The 21,128-nt window shown below is 41.1% G+C and overlaps 1 protein-coding gene across 12 annotated transcripts in view; it reads left to right on the top strand.

Annotated features, from left to right (window-relative positions):
• The window catches only part of SCUBE1 (signal peptide, CUB domain and EGF like domain containing 1), a 278,625-nt gene that overhangs the window by 196,695 nt on the left and 60,802 nt on the right, over window positions 1-21,128 (top strand). For all 12 annotated transcript variants that reach the window (XM_056517388.1, XM_056517385.1, XM_056517386.1 and 9 more), the window contains one exon: window positions 20,420-20,536. In XM_056517388.1, coding sequence (XP_056373363.1) covers window positions 20,420-20,536 — 117 coding nt within the window. The remainder of the gene's footprint in view (window positions 1-20,419; window positions 20,537-21,128) is intronic.

The raw sequence follows: 21,128 nt of genomic DNA, 5'->3' as shown, positions 1-21,128 counted from the left end.
TAGAAGTAATTTACAAATTTGTTTAACTTTCTGGAACCAGTTGATTAAAAAAAAAAAAAAAAAAAAAAAGGTTTCCACCGGAGTACCCCTTTAATAACACTGAGGGGTTTAAAGGGGTAATCCCATGCCCCAGCCTTCTGAATATCCTGTTCAGAAGACTTTGAGCAGTGGTTGTGACATCACGGCCACGCACCCCTTGTGACATGACGGTCTTCCCCCTCCCATAGATATCAATGGAGGAAGCTTGGTGTGACGTCACGAGGGGTCGTGGCCGTGACGTTGCGACTGGATGTTCAGAAGGCTGGGGCACGGGAGTACCCCTTTAAGACGTTGACAGTAACAGCTACCGCAGTATGAACATTCTCCGTAGAGTGCTTGCTACTTATAAAGACCTTTTGGCATTCTGAAAGTATGATTGGTGGAATGAGTTAGAGTTAGTTGGATAGGACTTTGCCAAATAGTTTATAATCCTAGTTTATAAGGGCTATGAGTTAGTAAGAGTAATTTTCATTTTTAAAGGGGTACTCCCATGGAAAATGTTTTTTTTTTTTTTTTTTTTTAAATCAACTGGTGCCAGAAAGTTAACAGATTTGTAAATGGCTTCTATTAAAAAATATCAATCCTTCCAGTACTTATTAGCTGCTGAATACTACAGAGGAAATTGTTTTCTTTTTGAAACACAGAGCTCTCTGCTGACATCACGAGCACAGTGCTCTCTGCTGACATCTCTGTCCATTTTAAGAACTGTCCAGAGTAGGAGAAAATCCCCATAGCAAACATATGCTGCTCTGGACAGTTCCTAAAATGGATAGAAATGTCAGCAGAGAGCACTGTGCTCGTGATGTCAGCAGAGAGCTCTGTGTTTCAAAAAGAAAACAATTTCCTCTGTAGTATTCAGCAGCTAATAAGTACTGGAACGATAAACAGATTTGTAAATTACTTCTATTTAAAAATTCTTAATCGTTCCAGTACTTATTAGCTGCTGAATACTACAGAGGAAATGATTTTCTTTTTGGAACACAGAGCTGTCTGCTGACATCACGAGCACAGTGCTCTCTGCTGACATCTCTGTCCATTTTAGGAACTGTCCAGAGCAGCATTTATTTTCTATGGGGATTTACTTCTACTCTTGACAGTTCCTAAAATGGACAGAGATGTCAGCAGAGAGCACTGTGCTCGTGATGTCAGCAGAGAGCTCTGTGTTCCAAAAAGAAAACCATTTCCTCTGTAGTATTCAGCAGCTAATAAGTACTGTATGGATTAAGATTTTTTTTAATAGAAGTAATTTACAAATCTGTTTAACTTTCTGGCACCAGTTGATAAAAAAAAATAAAAATAAAAAAGTAACATGTAACATGGGCAAAAATAAAGTTATGAAGTTTTAAAGGGGTTATCCAGGAAAAAACTTTTTTTATATATATATCAACTGGCTCCAGAAAGTTAAACAGATTTGTAAATTAATTTGTAATTTTTTTCTACCTGAATTCACACTAAGATTTGTAAATTACTTCTATTAAAAAATCTTAATCCTTTCAGTACATATGAGCTTCTGAAGTTTAGGTTGTTCTTTTCTGTCTAAGTGCTCTCTGATGACACGTGTCTCGGGAACCGCCCAGTTTAGAAGAGGTTTGCTATGGGGATTCGCTTCTAAACTGGGCGGTTCCCAAGACACGTGTCATCAGAGAGCACTTAGACAGAAAAGAACAACCTTAACTTCAGAAGCTCATAAGTACTGAAAGGATTAAGATTTTTTAATAGAAGTCATTTACAAATCTGTTTAACTTTCTGGAACCAGTTGAGATATATATATATATATATATATATATATATATATATATATATATATATAAAAAGTTTTTTCCTGGAATACCCCTTTAAGGGACAACGTCTACCGCTGGATCTTTGCTTTGTACACATGTAAAGAAAGGCCCCGTTTCTTTATAATTGTGGAGAAGATTAACCGAGACCTAATCTGTGAAGATTATTTATTTCACTTTGCATATTTCCAGTTCTTTCCTCTTCCCCACAGGAAGCCGGGTTGACAGAAGATGTCAGCAGAGTTAGTACCTCCTGGGGCCTAAAAAATGTCTGCCCCCTAACTGTGAAGATACAACCCAGGGCCGCACCACACTATGCAGTTGCCGGGTTTTCAGCCACAGTCGTCTAGAGCAGTGGTCTTCAACCTGCGGACCTCCAGATGTTGCAAAACTACAACTCCCAGCATGCCCGGACAGCCAACGGCTGTCCGGGCATGCTGGGAGTTGTAGTTTTGCAACATCTGGAGGTCCGCAGGTTGAAGACCACTGCTCTAGAGAAAACCAAATAACCAGGAGGAAAATCCTCCAGGGCTGGCCAATCATATTGCTTACAATCACATTGTTTACAATCAACACAAATATTTTATTTTTTCAAATTTTATTTCGTGAACTTTACACCCTTCAAGAACAAATTAGAAAAGCTTCATAAATTTAAATATGTGGCCTCCTGTCCTTTGAAATATTTCGAGAAGGGTTGTACCCAGGGCTGATGGATAGGTAGTTGTCTAACCTTTGCACCTTTTAATAATTAGCAATTAATGTAGAGGTTCTTGTGTGTGGCTTTTGCTTACCTCTTTTTGATGATGAGGCAGTCATGGGATCGGCAGAATGATGTAGGTTCTGTTATGCAGTGATTCTATTCTCTCTGTAAGGCTGGGTTCATACTACGTTTTTGCCATACTGTTTTCAATCCGTTTTTCTAAAGAAAACCGTATGGCAAAAACGGATGGAACAGTATGGGGGGAAAAAGTAAACCGTATGCGTTTTTAAACAGTATACTGTTTTTAAAAGTGCATACATTTCCATCAGTTTTTATAGAAAAAAAAACCATACGTTTTAGAAAATGTTGTCCATTTTTAATGGGAGGGGTCTTGGGTGGGGAGTTTAGGATTCAATTGCGCATGTGCAAATTAAAAACGTATACGTTTTTCCCGTATGGAACCGTATACATGTGCGTTTCCCATTGACGTCCATGTTAAAAAAAAACGTATGCGGTTGCAGTACGGTTTTTAAACCGGAGTCAAAACCCATGATTGACCACGATTTTGTCTCCGGTTTAAAAACCGTACTACAACCGCATACGTTTTTTTAACATGGATGTCCATGGGAAACGCACATGTATACGGTTCCATACGGGAAAAACGTATACGTTTTTACTTTGCACATGCGCATTTGAATCCTAAAGTCCCCCACCCAAGAACCCTCCCATTAAAAATGGACAAAATTTTCCAAAACGTATGGGTTTTTTTTCTATAAAAACTGACGGAACTGTATGCCCTTTTAAAAACAGTATACTGTTTAAAAACGCACACGGCTTACTTTTTTCCATACTGTTCCATCCGTTTTTTTGCCATACGGTTTTCTTTAGAAAAACGGATTGAAAACAGTATGGAAAAAACGTTGTGTGAACCCACCCTAATGCAGTCTACATATCCCATGAATCCTCTGGCTGAAGATCAGGTGTTTGATCACTCCAGCTGGTCATCTAATCAGGCTGCTGGTGCTAGAGGTTACCCAGGTAAACTCATTAGACTCCTAAAAGGGTTGTGGTCAATTAACGTTACATGCAGTTTAGTTGCAATTTCTTATGCAAAGTTTGTGTTTCTTTTATTTCTTATTAGAGAAACCTTGCCCCGATGCGAAGGTGATTTGACCTATAATAACAATTGAATGAAGATTTAAAGGGGTTATCCAGGAAAAAACTTTTTTTTTTTTTATATATATATATATATATATCAACTGGCTCCAGAAAGTTAAACAGATTTGTAAATTACTTCCATTAATTTTTTTTTTAATCCTTTCAGTACTTATGAGCTTCTAAAGTTAAGGTTGTTCTTTTCTGTCTAAGTGCTCTCTGATGACAGGTGTCTCGGGAACCGCCCAGTTTAGAAGAGGATTGCTATGGGGATTTGCTTCTAAACTGGGTGGTTCCCGAGACAGGTGTCATCAGAGAGCACTTGGACAGAAAAGAACCACCTTAACTTCAGAAGCTCATAAGTACTGAAAGGATTAAGATTTTTTTTTTTTTTTTTTTTACTTTTATTGGTTTATGTAAAAAAAGAAGGGTTTGTGTATATCGGTGTTCTGGACATTGAAGTGTTCTTTACGTGTTGTCGCAGGTAATCTACTGTATGGTACTTGCTGTCACCCCATAGACTAGTATACAAATAATCCCCGCATTCTCCAGATGCATTAGTGACGGAAAACAAATACAGGAATATGTGAAATTTGTTTTCCCTCCCTTTCAGTCTTGGGATACAAAAGTTTTTAGTGTTTACTCACTTGAGTGCGCCGTGTTTTGTTATCTTTGATGTGCGGCTATTGTCGGCTCCCATTTCGAGAAGGATTAAGGGAACATCTTATGTTCCTGCCGCAGATGTAACTTACAGTAACCCTTGTGAATAAGAGGCCTGTCATGGCTTCAGATCAATGCCTACCCCTCCCCTCCCCCCCCCCCCCCTCCCGTCATGGTGGGATTTAAAAAATGATCCTCTGTGCTCCGAATGTTTGTTTTCAGGTCACTTTTTTTGTGACTATTGATGTCGGGGCAATTAGGGTGTAAAGATGTTTGTACAGCAAGGTAGGATTGATGGGAAAGATCCAGAAGTTCAAACAACCTGCAGGGAAAGTAAAAGGGGAAACAGTTTGTTCAATGAAATTGTCGATTTCCTTTTTTTTTTAACAGCTGAGTTAAGCAGAAGTCTCCATTATCATGTAAGGAACACAAACTCTACGGACGAGCCCCCTATTTTAGGGGACATTTGCCTCATTCGTCCTATTTATTAATTTTTTTTTCTCTCTTAATATTATTTCAAAATAAATGAAATTCTTAATATAATATAATTAAATACATAAATTCAAAATTATTTTAAATTATACAAAAATATATAGACGACAAATTTGAGATTTTTTTTTCTTGGTACTGAACAAATTAGTTAAAGGGGTACTTTTTTAATTTAATTTATTTATTTATTTATTTTTTTAATGAACTGGTACCAGAAAGTTAAACAGATTGGTAAATTACTTCTATTAAAAAAAAAAACGTAATCCTTTTAGTATTTTTTAGCAGCTGTATATGCTACAGAGGAAATTCTTTTCTTTTTGGATTTCATTTTTGTCTTGTCCATAGTGCTCTCTACTGACACCTCTGTCCATGTCAGGAACTGTCCAGGAGCAGCATAGGTTTGGGGATTTTAATCATCAAACAGTGAAGCTTTATTTAGATAATGAAAAAGTTACATACGAAGGCAAATTAAAAGTAGAACCAACCATCAAAACAACCACATCAGGAATGGACACGTGTACTATTACAATACAATAATGAAGGATCGGGACAGGTTTGGGGATTTTCTCCTGCTCTGGACAGTTCCTGATACGGGCATCAGGTGTCAGCAGAGAGCACTGTGGACAAGACAAAAAAAGAAATAAAAAAAAATAAAGAATTTCCTTTGTAGCATACAGCTGCTAAAAAGTACTGAAAGGATTAAGATTTTTTAAAAGAAGTCATTTACAAATCTGTTTAACGTTCTGGCACCAGTTCATAAAAAAAAACAAGTTTTCCACCAGAGTACCCCTTTAACGTTCGACAAGAAATTGGAGATCCGCTCTGTTTCTTGTGTTTTTATTCAACAGTTAATTTTACTTGTGAATTTTCTATTTTTAACCTATTTTAGGAAAGTGTGAATGTGTATACACATAGTAAGCAACCATTGCTGCGGTCCCTAATTTTTTGTTTCTATTTACTTATAATAACACTAAGTATAATTACATTTCCTTTCTGTTGTACCATTTTATCAACCATTTTAGGCTGAGGATAGTAGATACATTTTAAAGTAGAGGAGTACCTTTAAAGGGTGCCTTTCATCCAAAAATTTTTTTTAAATATATGATAGATTAATGTATGCAGAATAACTTTCCAATTGCATGTTATTAAAAAATATGCTTCTTTCTATTTAATTTTCCACTTCGAAAAAATGACCACTAGAGGTCTCCCTACCAATCCTTTTTATAGATTTCAGACTCATGCTGGAGTCCTAAATCTCAGACTGCAGCCGGGACACAGACAAGCTCAGCACTGCTCCCTTCTTGTCAAGCAGACAGGCAGGAGCCAGCACTGTGTTCAAAGCACAGCAGGGAATGCTCCTGACTCTGCCTTACTCCATGCCCTCATTCATTTTACTCTCTGAGCTCTGATCTTTCTTCTCTCTGCACATGGAGTTGTAAACAGAGAGAAGATTCAGCGCTGCCTTCTGAGCTTGTCTGTGTCCCGGCTGCAGTCTGAGATTTAGGACTCCAGCATGAGTCTGAAATCTATAAAAAAGGACTGGTAGGGAGACCTCTAGTGGTCATTTTTTCAAAGTGGAAAATTAAATAGAAAGAAGCATAGTTTTTTTTTAATAACATGCAATTGGAAAGTTATTCTGCATACATTAATCTATGATATATCAAAAGTTTTTTTGATGAAAGGTACCATTTAAGATACAGAACAAAAGGAGAAAAAACAGATATACTTAAGTGAAGTCCACACCTATCAATAACAGCAAATATCATTCTTTATTAGCAAATGATATACAAAAAATACATGGATACAAAAAAACACACAGTATAATTAAAAACAATTAAAATTGCTCTAACCAGAGCAACCTTCTAAAAAATAATTAGAAAATGGAGCACTCACCCAGTACATGTCCCTAAGGGTAGATTGGTCCTCAAACGGGGTCTTCGTCAGGGAGGCGGTAGATGGAACGGGGGGAGTTCAGACGCTGGATACGGTCTGTATCGCACCAATGGGCGTTTCGTCAGGCTGTACGGCCATCATGACCCTTATTATGACTAAGAGTGCATATAGCACTCGAAATGCGTCCATGCCTCTTCTACCGTACCCTCTGGTATTTATTTTCTGGTCTTTTTATTTTCGAGGCACAGTTTGCCAGTTTGGGTCCTAAGTATGTCTTTGTTTTTTTTATTTTTTTTAACAAACCCAGGCAAAAAATAATGGAATCAGCTTTTTTATTTTTTTATTTCATAGAAATATAATAAAATCCAGAATATGACAGAATGCAATTTTGGTTTAATAGCTGGCTTCATGGAACATGCTTAAAAAAATGAAAGTAATTATTTAAGTTAATGGCAAATGTTCTTCCTAGATCACCTAAGAACAAAAAATATGAAACACTTAATTTTAAAGGGGTACTGTCCATAAGAAAGAATGATCATGGCACTCACCACTGCTGCTTGGTTTAGTTTTTATTGAAGATCCAGGTGAGACATACAGGTGCGAGACAGACAAACGCTAAGGCAGGGGTGCTTTAGCACCCCTGCCTTAGCGTTTGTCTGTCTCGCACCTGTATGTCTCACCTGGATCTTCAATAAACTACACCTAACAGCAGTGGTGAGTGCCATGATCATTCTTTCTTATGGACAGTATGCATGAATCGGTCTTCTACTGGATCAGTGTAGCACCCCAGGCTGCAGAGTAGTAATAGCCAGGATTCGGAAGCAACTGTGTCGGTCATCCATGTGTAATTGCAGTCACTATATTCTATTGCGAGACTGTTATCATTTTAAAGGGGTACTCTGCCCATAGACAGCTGTCACGCCCCCTCCCATAGGCTTGCATTGAGGGGGCGGACCATGATGTCACACGGGGGCGGAGCCGTGACATGCTCCAGCCCCGTGATCAACGGTAATCAGACCTGGTGCGAACACGCTCCGGGGACAGATTTTAACAGCCCGGCGGGACCCTCACGATCAGGCATGTAGTCAGGTAATAAAAAGGAGCCTGTCTGTCTGCTTCAATGAATGGAGTGACCACTGGGTGGGAGAAGATCATTCCGCGGGGAGTTTTGCAACAGTTGGAGGCACCCTGGTTAGAAAACACTGGTCCATTGCATGGAAGGGAGCACAGGTGTGTTTCAGTGGGTTGGGTGGCTGATGTGTGGGAGGGAGAAAAGTGACCTCACACTTACAAACAATGAATCATGGGACTTGTAGTTGGAGGGAGGGAACTTCAACAGGAAATAGCCATTTCACAAAACGATAGCCACAATGTTATTGGTTGGCTCATAACACAGCCGTTTAGCTCCAAGACAAGCGCAGATCCTTCCTAAGAATGTCCATTACTGTCTGGCAGGTAAGTACTAAAATCACCTTATGAGAAGAACCCCTTTAATTTTCCCATACAACCACAGTTTTCTCCAGAATGCCTTCGGCTCTGATAAGGAGGGCTTTTGCGCACTTGTTACGCGTGCAAGTTTTTAGGACCTGGGCGTCATATAGATGTACTTCCTGGTTAAACCATCTGTGTAATACCCCTGGCTCTTTCAAGAACATATTAAATCCTGTCAATACGTATGATCATAAGCTAATAGTAAACATACCACAGTGTCTACAGCCAATAAAAGGCATTCATCTATTGCCAGGGCATGCATTTACAGCATCTCTCTGTCCCACCAGTTCCATTCCATAGTGTTTGGATATTTAACGGTCCATTGACACGTACAGAATGTTCTTACTTGCACTCCGCGGGAACTCGCATCCATCCCCAGTCCAGCCGCTGCTAAATATTATTCCTCAGTTCAACTGTGCACAGGTCATTCCAAGTATTTCACTGTGTCAATGCTGTCTATGTACTGTACACTGCATTGGGAAGCGTTACAAATTTTTTAACATTTTTTTTATTCATTATTTTTAATTCTATATTTAGCATAGAATATAGACATTTTATTAAATTGTAAAAAAAAAAAAAAAAAAAAAAGATAAATAATAAAAAAAAAAAAAAAATGTTCAATTCAAAACCCAGCAGGTGGTTATCCAGTTCCAAAATTTAGATAAAGCTGTTGCTATTTTTAACTTTTTATAATGGTTATTTTATTTAATTTTTTTTAAGGATTTTTTTTTTGTAGGTTTTTTATGTTTTACTGTTGGACTATTTATGTCCTATATTTAAACTATTTATGTGGCAGTTTTTGGGGTATTTCCATTTGGGACTTAGCTTGGGCAATTTACGGCCCAAAATAAGCGTGAAATATGGTCTAAAAAAAGGGCCTTAAAGGGGTACTTCGCTGTTTGGCGTTTGGAACAAACTGTTATGTATGCTGGAGCCAGCATCGGGAGCTCGTAACCTCATAGCCCCGCCTCCTCATGACATCGCGCCCCGTCCCCTCATGACATCACGCCCCGTCCCCTCAATGCAAGTCTATCCGAGGAGGCGTTACAGCCCCCTCCCATAGACTATTTTTTACTATTTTACTGTTCGGAAAAAAAAAGCCCAGAATACCATGTAAGATCATGGCCTATGGCTATAAAAATTACAGCTGTTGGCATGTAAAATACATACGAGTGCACGAAGAAGACACTTCCCTATTGAATTCTGTGAAACTCATGGCACCCTTTCAAAATTGTGGATAAAGAAGATTGTTTCAAGCATGTGATGCTCCTTTAAACTCACCTGGGGCAAGTAACAGGTATGAGCAGTATAAAAATCACACCTGAAAGCAGATAAAAAGGAGAGAAGTGCATTTAGTCTTTGCATTGTGTGTCTGTGTGCGCCACACTAAGCATGGACAACAGAGGAGGACTGTCTGAGGACTTGAGAACCAAAATTGTGGGAAAATATCTACAATCTCAAGGTTACAAGTCCATCTCCAGAGATCTAGATTTGCCTTTGTCCACAGTGCGCAACATTATCAAGAAGTTTGCAACCCATGGCACTGTAGCTAATCTCCCTGGGCATGGACGGAAGAGAAAAATTGATGAAAGGCGTCAACGCAGGATAGTCCGGATGGTGGATAAGCAGCCTCAAACAAGTTCCAAAGATATTCAAGCTGTCCTGGAGGCTCAGGGAGCATCGGTGTCAGCGCAAACTATCCGTCAACATTTAAATGAAATGAAACGCTATGGAGGAGACCCAGGAGGACCCCACTGCTGACACAGAGACATAAAAAAACAAGACTACATTTTACCAAAATGAACTTGAGCCAAAATCCTTCTGGGAAAAGGTCTTGTGGACAGATGAGACCAAGATAGAGCTTTTTGGTAAAGCACATCATTCTACTGTTTACCAAAAACAGAATTAGGCCTACAAAGAAAAGAACACAGTACCTACAGTGAAATATGGTGGAGGTTCAGTGATGTTTTGGGTTGTTTTGCTGCCTCTGGCACTGGGGGCCTTGAATGTGTACAAGGCATCATGAAATCTGAGGATTACCAATGGACTTTGGGTCGCACTGTACAGCCCAGTGTCAGAAAGCTGGGTTTGTGTCAGAGATCTTGGGTCTTCCAGCAGGACGATGACCCCAAACATACGTCAAAAAGCCCCATAAATGGATGGCAACAAAGCGCTGGAGAGTTCTGAAGTGGCAGCAATGAGTCCAGATCTAAATCCCATTGAACACCTGTGGAGAGATCTTAAAATTGGTGTTGGGATAAAGGCGCCTTCCAATAAGAGACCTGGAGCAGTTTGTAAAGGAAGAGTGGTCCAACATTCCGGCTGAGAGGTGTAAGAAGCTTATTGATGGTTATAGGAAGACACTGATTTCAATTATTTTTTCCAAAGGGTGTGCAACCAAATATTAAAGTTAAGGGTGCCAATAATTTTGTCCAGACCATTTTTGGAGTTTGGTGACATTATGTCCAATTTGTTTTTGTTTTTTTCCTTCTTTTTTGGTTTAGTTCCAATACATACAAAGGGAATAAACATGTGTTACTGCAATCCTTTTCTGTGAGAAATACTTAATTTTCTTGAAAAATTTCAGGGGTGCCAACATTTACGGCCATGACTGTATACCAGAATAAATCTGATATATAAAACTTTTGTGGATTAAGCTGTAACAGTTTTAGTGCTGAAATGATTTATTATCACCCAAAATGGTTTTTGGCTTGCTTTTTTTTTTTGCCTTCTCAATAGAGATAATAGAGATGAGTGACAAGAACCTTTGATCCGTTTTTTGGATTGTTGACAGTGTGCTTGTTGAATACTCTAAGGCCTCCAAAAATCTATCACAATTTGTTTTTCTTCCATTTCGATTTACATCAGACCTTTTATGGTGGGACCTTGACTTACAAGGTAGCTGCCTATAGGTGGCGCTAGAGAGACAGTTTTCTACCTGCGGAGGATAGGTTCATGAAAGCCCTGTTGGAGGTAGAGTGGAAAATGAGGTCAGGTTAACTATTCCAGTGCTCCCTGGACCAAGAAGTCATGTCCTGGGAAGTGATCTGATAAATCTTCTGTGGAATGATTTACTAGAGAAAACTAGGAAGTTTGCTTATCTTTGCATTTAAATAATATAACCTTTGACCCTCTGACCTTTTTTAAATTCCTGAGACTTTCACTACCTAAGTGAGTCTTTGGACTCCCACTACTGCTAAGAATGAAGAGCCATCTCCTTAGATTTACACGTCAGTCATTCGAGGTAATGTTAAAGTATTCCTGCATCTAAAAATGACCATGTTTCTTTACCAGGAAACTCCATGGTCCTACTGAACTGGACAAACTACAGAATCCTAATCAAAGTCCGGTTCAGTAGAGAACCGGCCTAAAAGAGCCTGTCTATTATTGTCTATCCCTCCTGATTCCTCCATGCACATGAATCTTTGGCTTGGCCACAGGTTCACATGTTCTGATTTGGAAAGGAGAGGTAAGCTACTGCCAGAAAACAAACATTCCCGATCCTTCTCTCCCCGACATAATCTCATAGTCAGCAGAGTCGGGAGGCCTCCGTACAAATTAGACGGTCAGCAGGTCCTGTCAAAACTGATGGGGGTCCACCGACTTTTTAGTAATGCGTATGGGAATGTTCATAAACAGCTTTAGAATCCAATCACATCACATTTGGGGCTATGTTCACAGTATATGACGGAATACCGTATATGCAACAGGTAATTTCTCCTTAATAGACCAAATATAGTCTACTAGGGGCTATATTCTCTGTTTACTGTTTAAAGGGGTTATCCAGGAAAAAACTTTTTTTTTTTTTATATATCAACTGTCTCCAGAAAGTTATACAGATTTGTATATTACTTCTATTAAAAAATCTTAATCCTTTCAGTACTTATGAGCTTCTGAAGCTGAGTTGTTCTTTTCTGTCTAAGTGCTCTCTGATGACACGTGTCTCGGGAACCGCCCAGTTTAGAAGAGGTTTGCTATGGGGATTTGCTTCTAAACTGGGCGGTTCCCGAGACACGTGTCATCAGAGAGCACTTAGACAGAAAAGAACAACTCAACTTCAGAAGCTCATAAGTACTGAAAGGATTAAGATTTTTTTAATAGAAGTAATTTACAAATCTGTTTAACTTTCTGGAGCCAGTTCATATATAAAAAAAAAAAAGTTTTTTCCTTGATAACCCCTTTAAAGGGGTACACCAGCCCTAAGACATCTTATCCCCTATCCATAGGATAGGGGATAAGATGTCTGACCGCGGGGGTCCCGCTGCTGGGGACCCCCGCAATCTTGCATTCAGCACCCACCTCGGGGAACTGCATGCCGCACCGCCAGCTCACAAACTGCTGGGTGCCAACCACGGGGCCGGAGTATCGTGACATCACGCCCCACCCCCTTTGAATAGGAGGATAAGATGTCTTAGGGCCGGAGTTCCCCTTTAAAGGGGTACTCCGGTGGAAAACATTGGTTTTTTTTTTTTATCAACTAATGCCAGAAAGTTAAACAGATTTGTAAATTACTTATATTAAAAAAAATCTTTATCCCTCCAGTACTTATCAGCGCCTATTACAGAGAAAGTTCCTGTCTTTTTGGACTTCTGTTTTTTTTCTGACCACAGTGCTCTTTGCTGTCACCTCTGTCTATATCAGGAACTGTTCAGCAAATCGTCATAGCAAACCTATACTACTCTGGACAGTTCCTGATATGGACAGAGATGTCAGCAGAGAGCACTGTGGACAGAAAAAAAAAAGAAATCCAAAAAGAAAGGATTTTTTTTTTTAAAGCCACTAGTAAGTATTGGAAGGATAAAGATTTTTTTTTAAAGAACTTCCTGTGGAGCATACAGCAGCCAATAAGTACTGGAAGGATTAAGATTTTTTTAATAGAAGTAATTTACAAATCTGTTGAACTTTCTGGCACCAGTTGATTAAAAAAAAAAAAAAAAAAAAAAAATGTTTTCCCCCGGAGTACTCCTTTAACCTAAATTTTTTGTGGGAATCAAAAAAGTATTTCACACAAAAAGAGTAGTCAAGAAATGGACCAAACATAGTCTGTAGTAGACCACACTTGACCTGTTAGAGTGCATTCCCACGTGGCGTATTTTGCTGCGTATTTGCTGCTGCGTATTTTCCTATCCATTGACTTCTACGGGAAAATAAAATGCGCAGCAGCAAATATGCAGCAAATACGTCATGTGGGAATGCACCCTTAAAGTAAATGAGGCCGCTGTGCGTAGGTTTTTGAAGGCGTTCTGGCTGATGCATGGAATGGTACCCGGAACATAATGTCAATGGGGCCTTCGTCTTCAAGTGCAACAATTCTTCGGAGCTGCCATTCCTTCTGAAATTGGGAAGTTAAAGAGGTATTCCAGAAAAAAACTTTTTTTTTTTATATATATATATATGAACTGGCTCCAAAAAGGTAAACAGATTTGTAAATTACTTCTATTAAAAAATCTTAATCCTTTCAATAATTATCAGCTGCTGAAGTTGAGTTGTTCTTTTCTGTCTGGCAACAGTGCTCTCTGCTGACCTCTCTGCTTGTCTCGGGAACTGCACAGAGTAGAAGAGGTTTGCTATGGGGATTTGCTTCTAAACTGGGCGGTTCCCGAGACACATGTCATCAGAGAGCACTTAAACAGAAAAGAACATCTCAACTTCGGAAGCTCATAATTACTGAAAGGATTAAGATTTTTTAATAGAAGTAATTTACAAATCTGTGAATTCGGGTAGAAAAACAGACATGGTGCACATCTACAATCTTGTATAATGATCTGATTGCTTCTCAGCATAATATCAAAAACTAACAGGTTGTTAGTATACATTTTTGATCAAAAAGTACAAGCCCACTCGCCACGTCAAGGCCACCTATTTTGAGTGGGTCCCTAACGTCCCTAGCATAAAATGGCGCAGCACTGGGAGGCGACCACCACCGCCGCGACACCAGTGCCCACAGGGGGAAACGACCCACCGGCAGAGCGGCCCCAATGCCACTCAAACCAGTTTTTGGGCCGCACCCCCCCGCAGACACGGCGCCACGGCAGTAACGGACACCGCACAGCACCACACCAGTGTGAACAGGGTGTAATGGCTCACTTACCATGCTCTCCCAGTCAGACTGGGAGGCTGCTAGGAAAGAAATGACCCATGTGTAGCTAACTACTACTTATATAGGGTTGGGCTGAGGGGGTGGGGAAGAGTGCAGACAACATGTTCAAACAAAAAAAAGAGGGGATAGAAATCACAGTGTGAATTCGGGTAGAAAAACAGACATGGTGCACATCTACAATCTTGTATAATGTACAATTATACAAGATTGTAGATGTGCGCTATGTCTGTATTCTACTCGAATTCATATTGTGATTTCTTTCTTCCCCCTTTTTTTTGTTTTTTTGAACATGTGCTGCACTCTTCCCCACCCCCACAGCCTAAACCTATATAGGTGGTAATTAACCACAACAGGGCCATTTCACTCCTAGCAGCCTCCCAGTCTGACTGGGAGAGCATGGTAAGTGAGCCATTACACCTTGTTCACACTGGTGTGGTGCGGGGCGGCGTCTGTTGCTGCCGTGGTGCTGTGTCTGCGGGCGGGTGCGGCCTATAGACTGGTTTGAGTGGCATTGGGGCCGCTCTGCCAGTGGGTCGCTCCCCCCCCCCCCGTGGGCACCTGTGTCGCGGCGGTGGTGGTCGCCGACCGGTGCTGCGCCATTTTATGCTAGGGACGTTAGGGACCCACTCTAAATAGGTGGCCTTGACGTGGCGAGTGGGCTTGTACTTTTTGATCAAAAATGTATACTAACAACCTGTTAGTTTTTGATATTATGCTGAGAAGCAATCAGATCATTATACAAGATTGTAGATGTGCGCTATGTCTGTATTCTACTCGAATTCATAATTTACAAATCTGTTTAACTTTCTGGAGCCAGTTGAGATATATATATATATATATATATATATATATATATATATATATATATATGTTTTTTCCTGGATAACCCCTTTAAGAAGGTGACACTCCTAGTCACCCAAGGTATATCTCAGAAAGATCTTTTTAAGATATATTAAATTCATAGTTTGTATGCGGACTCCACTCCAAGTGTTAGCGTTATTAGTTTACTGCTATACTTGTGTATACAAGGACATACACCACAAAGTTTTAATGTCTGTGATTAAACTAGGGCCATCTTTAAAGGGGTACTCCGGCCCTGAGACATCTTATACCCTAGGATACCCCCTACCCCCTAAGATGTCTTATCGCGGGGGTCCCTTGCATCACCCCCCCGCTATGCAAGTCTATGGGAGGGGGCGTGACGGCCGTCACGCCCCGTCCCATAGACTTGCATAGCGGGGGCGATATCACGATACTCCGGCCCTGTGGTCGCCACCCGGCTGTTTGTGAGCTGGCACCGCAGCGTGCAGCTCAAACAGATGGGTGGCGAATAGAAGATTGCGGGGGTCCCCAGCGGCGGGACCCCGGCGGTGAGACATCTTATCCCCTATCCTTTGGATAGGGGATAAGATGTCTCAGGGACAGAGTACCCCTTTAAACTGTCCCTCTAGGCTTCCTATTCTACGCATTGTAGACAGCAGTATAAAGGCTACCATTTTTAGTTGCCATCTTTAGAAACCAAGCATCTACTAGTCAAATGTAACCCTTAATAGTATATTAACCCCATAAGGTGGTGGTGTTTTTTTTGTAATTTAAATGTTTTTATACTATTTCAGTATTTAATTTTTCTTAACAGAATGTGCAAAAAAGTAAATGTTATCATTTTTACATTATTCTCTAAACACCATAACCTTAATTTTAAAATAACTGTATGGGTGGTATGTCCTAGCATGGATTTTCACTGGACAGTCATGGTAGCCTTTGTTAGTTTATTGAAAAATCTTGGGGGACCATTCAGTCGTCATTACAAATCATACAATAAATTACAACCATACATTGCATGACAGTACAATATACAGCACAGGTTCCCTACGATATACACTGTACCACATGCTACACTAACATTCCACTCCATCACTCATTATCAAAAGAAACAAGGTAAAAAACAACAACAACACATTACAGTCTGTGATCGGGGAGGGGTGTGGGGTCTATGGGGGTAGGGAGGGGGGATCATTGCCAAACTACTCAGCAAACATGTGGGAAGGTGGGGGAATAGTGGGGTTTTAGTCCTCTTCTTTATCAACTTCTGGACTGTCCAAGATGGAATAGTCCCTAAGTAAGCTGTGGATCATCCTGTGGCAGTCCCGGACCTCCCTATTGAAGATGAGATGGTTCCTGGACAGCCATATAGCATCCTTAAAACAGTTCATAAGGCGCCAGGCCTCCTGGAAGGCCTCCCCGTCGTGAACCCCAGGAAATAGTCCGTACAGCACCGAATGGTACGATAGGTTGTTCCTGGGTACAGAGTCTCTAAGTTCCAGTTCCAAGGCGTTCAACAGACCCTGCGCAAAGGGGCACTGCCAAAAGATGTGCATAGATGTTTCCTCCACATAGGGACACCTAGGGCAGTACCTAATTCTGCTCAGTCCACGGGCATGTATGAATGACCTCAGAGAAAGTCCTCTGTTAATGGCCATCCAGGACAAGTCCTTGTGTCCATTGGTTAGCCTTGCAGAGGCTACATTGTCCCAAATAGTCTCTGCAATGGCCTTATGGAGCCCTGGAACAATCTCCAGTAAGTCCTTAGCTCTGATGAGCTTGAAAACAGTCTTAGGCCTCCACAGGTCGGGCCTGAGTCCCTCTAGTTGGTGTTTCCTTATGAAGTTGACAACATCCCCATAAAGGAGTGTGCCAGTTTTAAGGGATGGAGCTGTCCCTCTTGTCTCAGCCGATCCTCTTCCAGAGGGGCAGGAGAAACAGGTGCGACATGGACCTGCCTGCGGAGCCTTTGTTTCCTCTGACGGCCAAGGTAGAATTGTTAGCTCCGGTGAATGAGCACCATGTCTTGTTGTATCGCCAGGATTACTCAACACCATCACAGCTTTGTGTGGAAAACCATGCAGAATAGAAAAAGCGGACAGGTGGCACTGCCTTGTGCTTAGGTAACCTTAGGTAACACAGGTAATAGGTTCAGAAAAATGCCCACGTACCTCATGGTGTTGGGCTAAGAGCTCAACACATTTATGCGCATAGATAGGTTCCCAGACCTGGATCCAACCGCACAGGGAGGATGCAAAGAATCCAACAGAGGAGAAATATCAGGTTTGTTACTGGGCACACATCGCTACGGTATAGGATTCACCACGGACACTGTATTGAAAAAAAAAAAAAGGGGTTGTTTAATTAATCAAATCCGACAACGCGTTTCGAGAGCTCCTGCTCTCTTTCTCAAGTCGTTTCTCAAAACAACTTGAGAAAGAGAACAGGAGCTCTCGAAACGCGTTGTCAACTTTTATTAATAAAACAACCTCCTTTTTTATTTTCAATATGGTGTCCGTGGTGAATGCTATACCGTAGCGGTGTGTGCCCAGTAACAAACCTGTTATTTCTCCTCCGTTGGATTCCCTTCAGCGGTTCCAAGGCATTCTTTCTCTGCACTGAGAAATAAGTACATGCTCATAGAGTGGACATCTTATTTCTAGGCCATTCATTGATGAGGAGGTAACACAATCTTTAGATAATAATTTTCTATTATACTTATATATTTTTATAGTGCTCTTGGTAGACACGGTAGACCTCGGGATACACGGTAGATAAAGTAAAGCTCCTTCCCCCTAGGTTTTTCCATTACATTTCAATATAATGACTGTACAATAACTTATGGTCTAGCATTGGTTATATTCCACCTTAATGTATAATTCATGCCTGGATGTTCTACATTTGGCCTCCTGATATTTATTTTTCCTCCAATCTGTATTCCAGTGGTTCTCAAGTACAAGCACTATTTACGCATCAAGGCTCAAGATGGTGAACTTTTTTTTTCTCCTTTCAGCTTGCTTAATCCCTGTGAAGTGAAACACAAAACATGGCCTCTTTCAGACTATTTGTGCTAAGTAACTGACCCTTGGCCTATACAACCAGTCAGCCATGACATGGGAAAGTAAGTCTGTTGTGTCTCTTCCACTTTTTGGACACTATCCAGGAATTGGAATTTTCCTGCCCAAGAAATGTTCAACCATGTGTCTATGAAATGGGATCAGATCTATTCTGCGGACACTTTGTCATTCGCCTTTGGCCTTTCAGGCTAGTCGAGGGTTAAATGAGTAGTTAAGTTTTCCCCTTCTATGGCGAGCCAAATGTGCGGCTCCAGATCTTAAGCCGGGTTTGTAAGCTCTTCCTACTTAAAGTGTTAAGGATACTGCTTCGCTAGTATCTATTCAAAGGAATTTTGTACTAAAGAATGCACCTGAATAGCCAAAGAGATTAGTTGAACCTTCAGTTTTTTGGGGAATTTCGGTGAACCAGCCGATAGCCTCCCCCTCCCCATATTAGGCAAAATTTTGGGGAACCTCCTTAAATTATTTTAAGAAATTGTGTTATATAAACAGTGGCCAATAAAATTGAGTTTGAATTAACTGAACTGTCCAGTAACCTTGGAGAAGGATGAAGGTCAGGATAGAAACTTTCTCAAGGAACCAGGGAATGGCAGCAAATGTGGTGGCTGGATCTTGGCCCCGAGGGTTGTATGTGTAGTAGTGAATGGTTTTAGTGAAAGTCGAGTCGGTGGACCAGTGTTTGGTGATGGAGCGGTTGAGTGTGTGGTTTTTAAAGGTTTCCAATTGTTTCTTGGGACGTTCTTTAATGGAGACTCTTTTGGTAAGCAAACGTTGGTGACCCATCTATCATGTTAATTACTCTTATAGTGCAACCAAAACAAGAAGAAAAAGTACACCATATAGCGTACACCTAATCAAGTATAACAATCTTTATTAGAATCAGTACAAAAAACCTATACACCACCATGTCTAATCAGACAAAATCCCATTAAAAACATTTTAAAAGACACAAAAGTGCCCTCCTACAACAGGGAGAAGCCCCTAGGACCCCTCCCAGGACAATTGTGTATCTCTATATCCAACACTGCCTATATATATTGTGGGGCCACTGATTATTAGGTTGTATATTGAAAACTGTTTCTTGATAGTGGGACTGGGTCCGCGTTATCCTTACGTATTCAGGTATTTAAACAATTGCATAGAGCCTTTTTTATATGTGTGCGGAGGCGGTGTTGGATATAGAGATACACAGGTGTCCTAGGGGGAGGGGTCCTAGGGGCTTCTCCCTGTTGTGGGAGGGCACTTTTGTGTCTTTTTAAATGTTTTTAATGGGATTTTGTCTGATTAGACATGGTGATGTATATGTTTTTTTGTACTGATTCTAATAAAGATTGTTATATTTGATTGGGTGTGCGCTATGTGGTGTACTTTTTCTTCTTGTTTTTGGTTGTGCAATTTGGTACACAAAGCAGCACCCCCCTCTTTATTATTAAAGCTGAGCCTGCTTGTGTCTAAATAACTCTTGTGGTGGACCCATCCCTTTTGTGTACCTCTCAGTTGCGAAAGTCTAGTGTTGCATGCTTAGACGTTTCCCTGTGATGGAGCAACCTATGTGTCTAACACAGAATTGGTAACACATATGGTGCCTTCTATATGCAGGTATGATTAGGGTGCATGCACACCACATTTTCACTGTACGGGTGCCAGATCCAGCTGGGGGAGGGGAAAACTGTTCACTCCCGTAGCCCAGCCGGATCGGCGCTGAAATCCATTGACTTTAATGAGCCAACCGGAGTCCCTGTTTTACTCTGGTTGGCTCATTTTTGACCCGTATCCCGTTTTCTGACCGGACCTCAAAACGTAGTATGCTACGTTTTGAAGTCCGGTCAGAAAACCGGATACGGGTGAAAAATGAGCCTACCGGAGTAAAACGGAGAGTCCAGTCAACTCATTAAAGTCAATGGATTTCAGCGCCGATCCGGCTGGAGTACAGGAGCGCAAGGTTTTCCCCTCCCCCAGCCGGATCCGGCACCCATACAGTGAAAACGTGGTGTGCATGCACCCTTACTGTACATGGATTTATAGTGAGGCTTGAATTCCCTTATCCCCCCAAATCCTGTATTCTGTGTTTTGTGCTTTGTGAAGGCATCTAAAGATCCTTGCAAGAAGGAACTTGCATGTGTCTGGTACCTCTGTGTCAAGCTATGTATGCTGTGAGCTGTAGATTCAGATCACGATGTAGATCAAAATATCACTCATTCTCTTCTACCTTTAGAAACGTGCGCTGTGAATAATGGAGGCTGTGACCGTACGTGCAAGGATACGGCAACGGGAGTTAGATGCAGTTGCCCTGTGGGATTCACCTTGCAGCCAGATCAGAAGACTTGCAAAGGTCAGTGGTCACTACTCTCATCCATTGTGTCTTCCATCCAGTGGTCACTACTCTCATCCATTGTGTCTTCCATCCAGTGGTCACTACTCTCATCCATTGTGTCTTCCATCCAGTGGTCACTACTCTCATCCATTGTGTCTTCCATCCAGTGGTCACTACTCTCATCCATTGTGTCATCCATCCAAGTATTAAACCAGCGTAAAGTAGAAACATCACACTTTGCTCTATATGGACCTCGGCACCAACTGGAAGGTCCCAATATGGACCTTCCAGTTAGTGCTGATTCATGCCATGGCGTACAGTCAGTCCAGGACAGAGATTGCACATGTTAGTCCTCCAGTAAAGCTCTTTGGGAACTACTACTTGGCCTAATGGTAGGAAGTATTTTATTCATGAGACTCTAAGCAGATTGTGTACTTTAAAGGGGTTCTCCGCCCCTAGACATCTTATCCCTGCCGCTGGGACCACCGCAATCTCAGCTGCGGCCCCTCAGACATCCAATGCCGGATGACTGGCGATGCGGGGTGGAGGCTCGTGACGTCGCGGTCACGCCCCGCTCGTGAAGTCACGGCCATGCCCCCTCAATGCAAGT

The sequence above is a fragment of the Hyla sarda genome, chromosome 4, assembly GCF_029499605.1.
Source record: "Hyla sarda isolate aHylSar1 chromosome 4, aHylSar1.hap1, whole genome shotgun sequence".
In the NCBI taxonomy this organism is placed as follows: domain Eukaryota; kingdom Metazoa; phylum Chordata; class Amphibia; order Anura; family Hylidae; genus Hyla; species Hyla sarda.
Note: the sequence above shows the minus strand (reverse complement) of the source record. Positions and strands in the feature narration are given on the sequence as shown.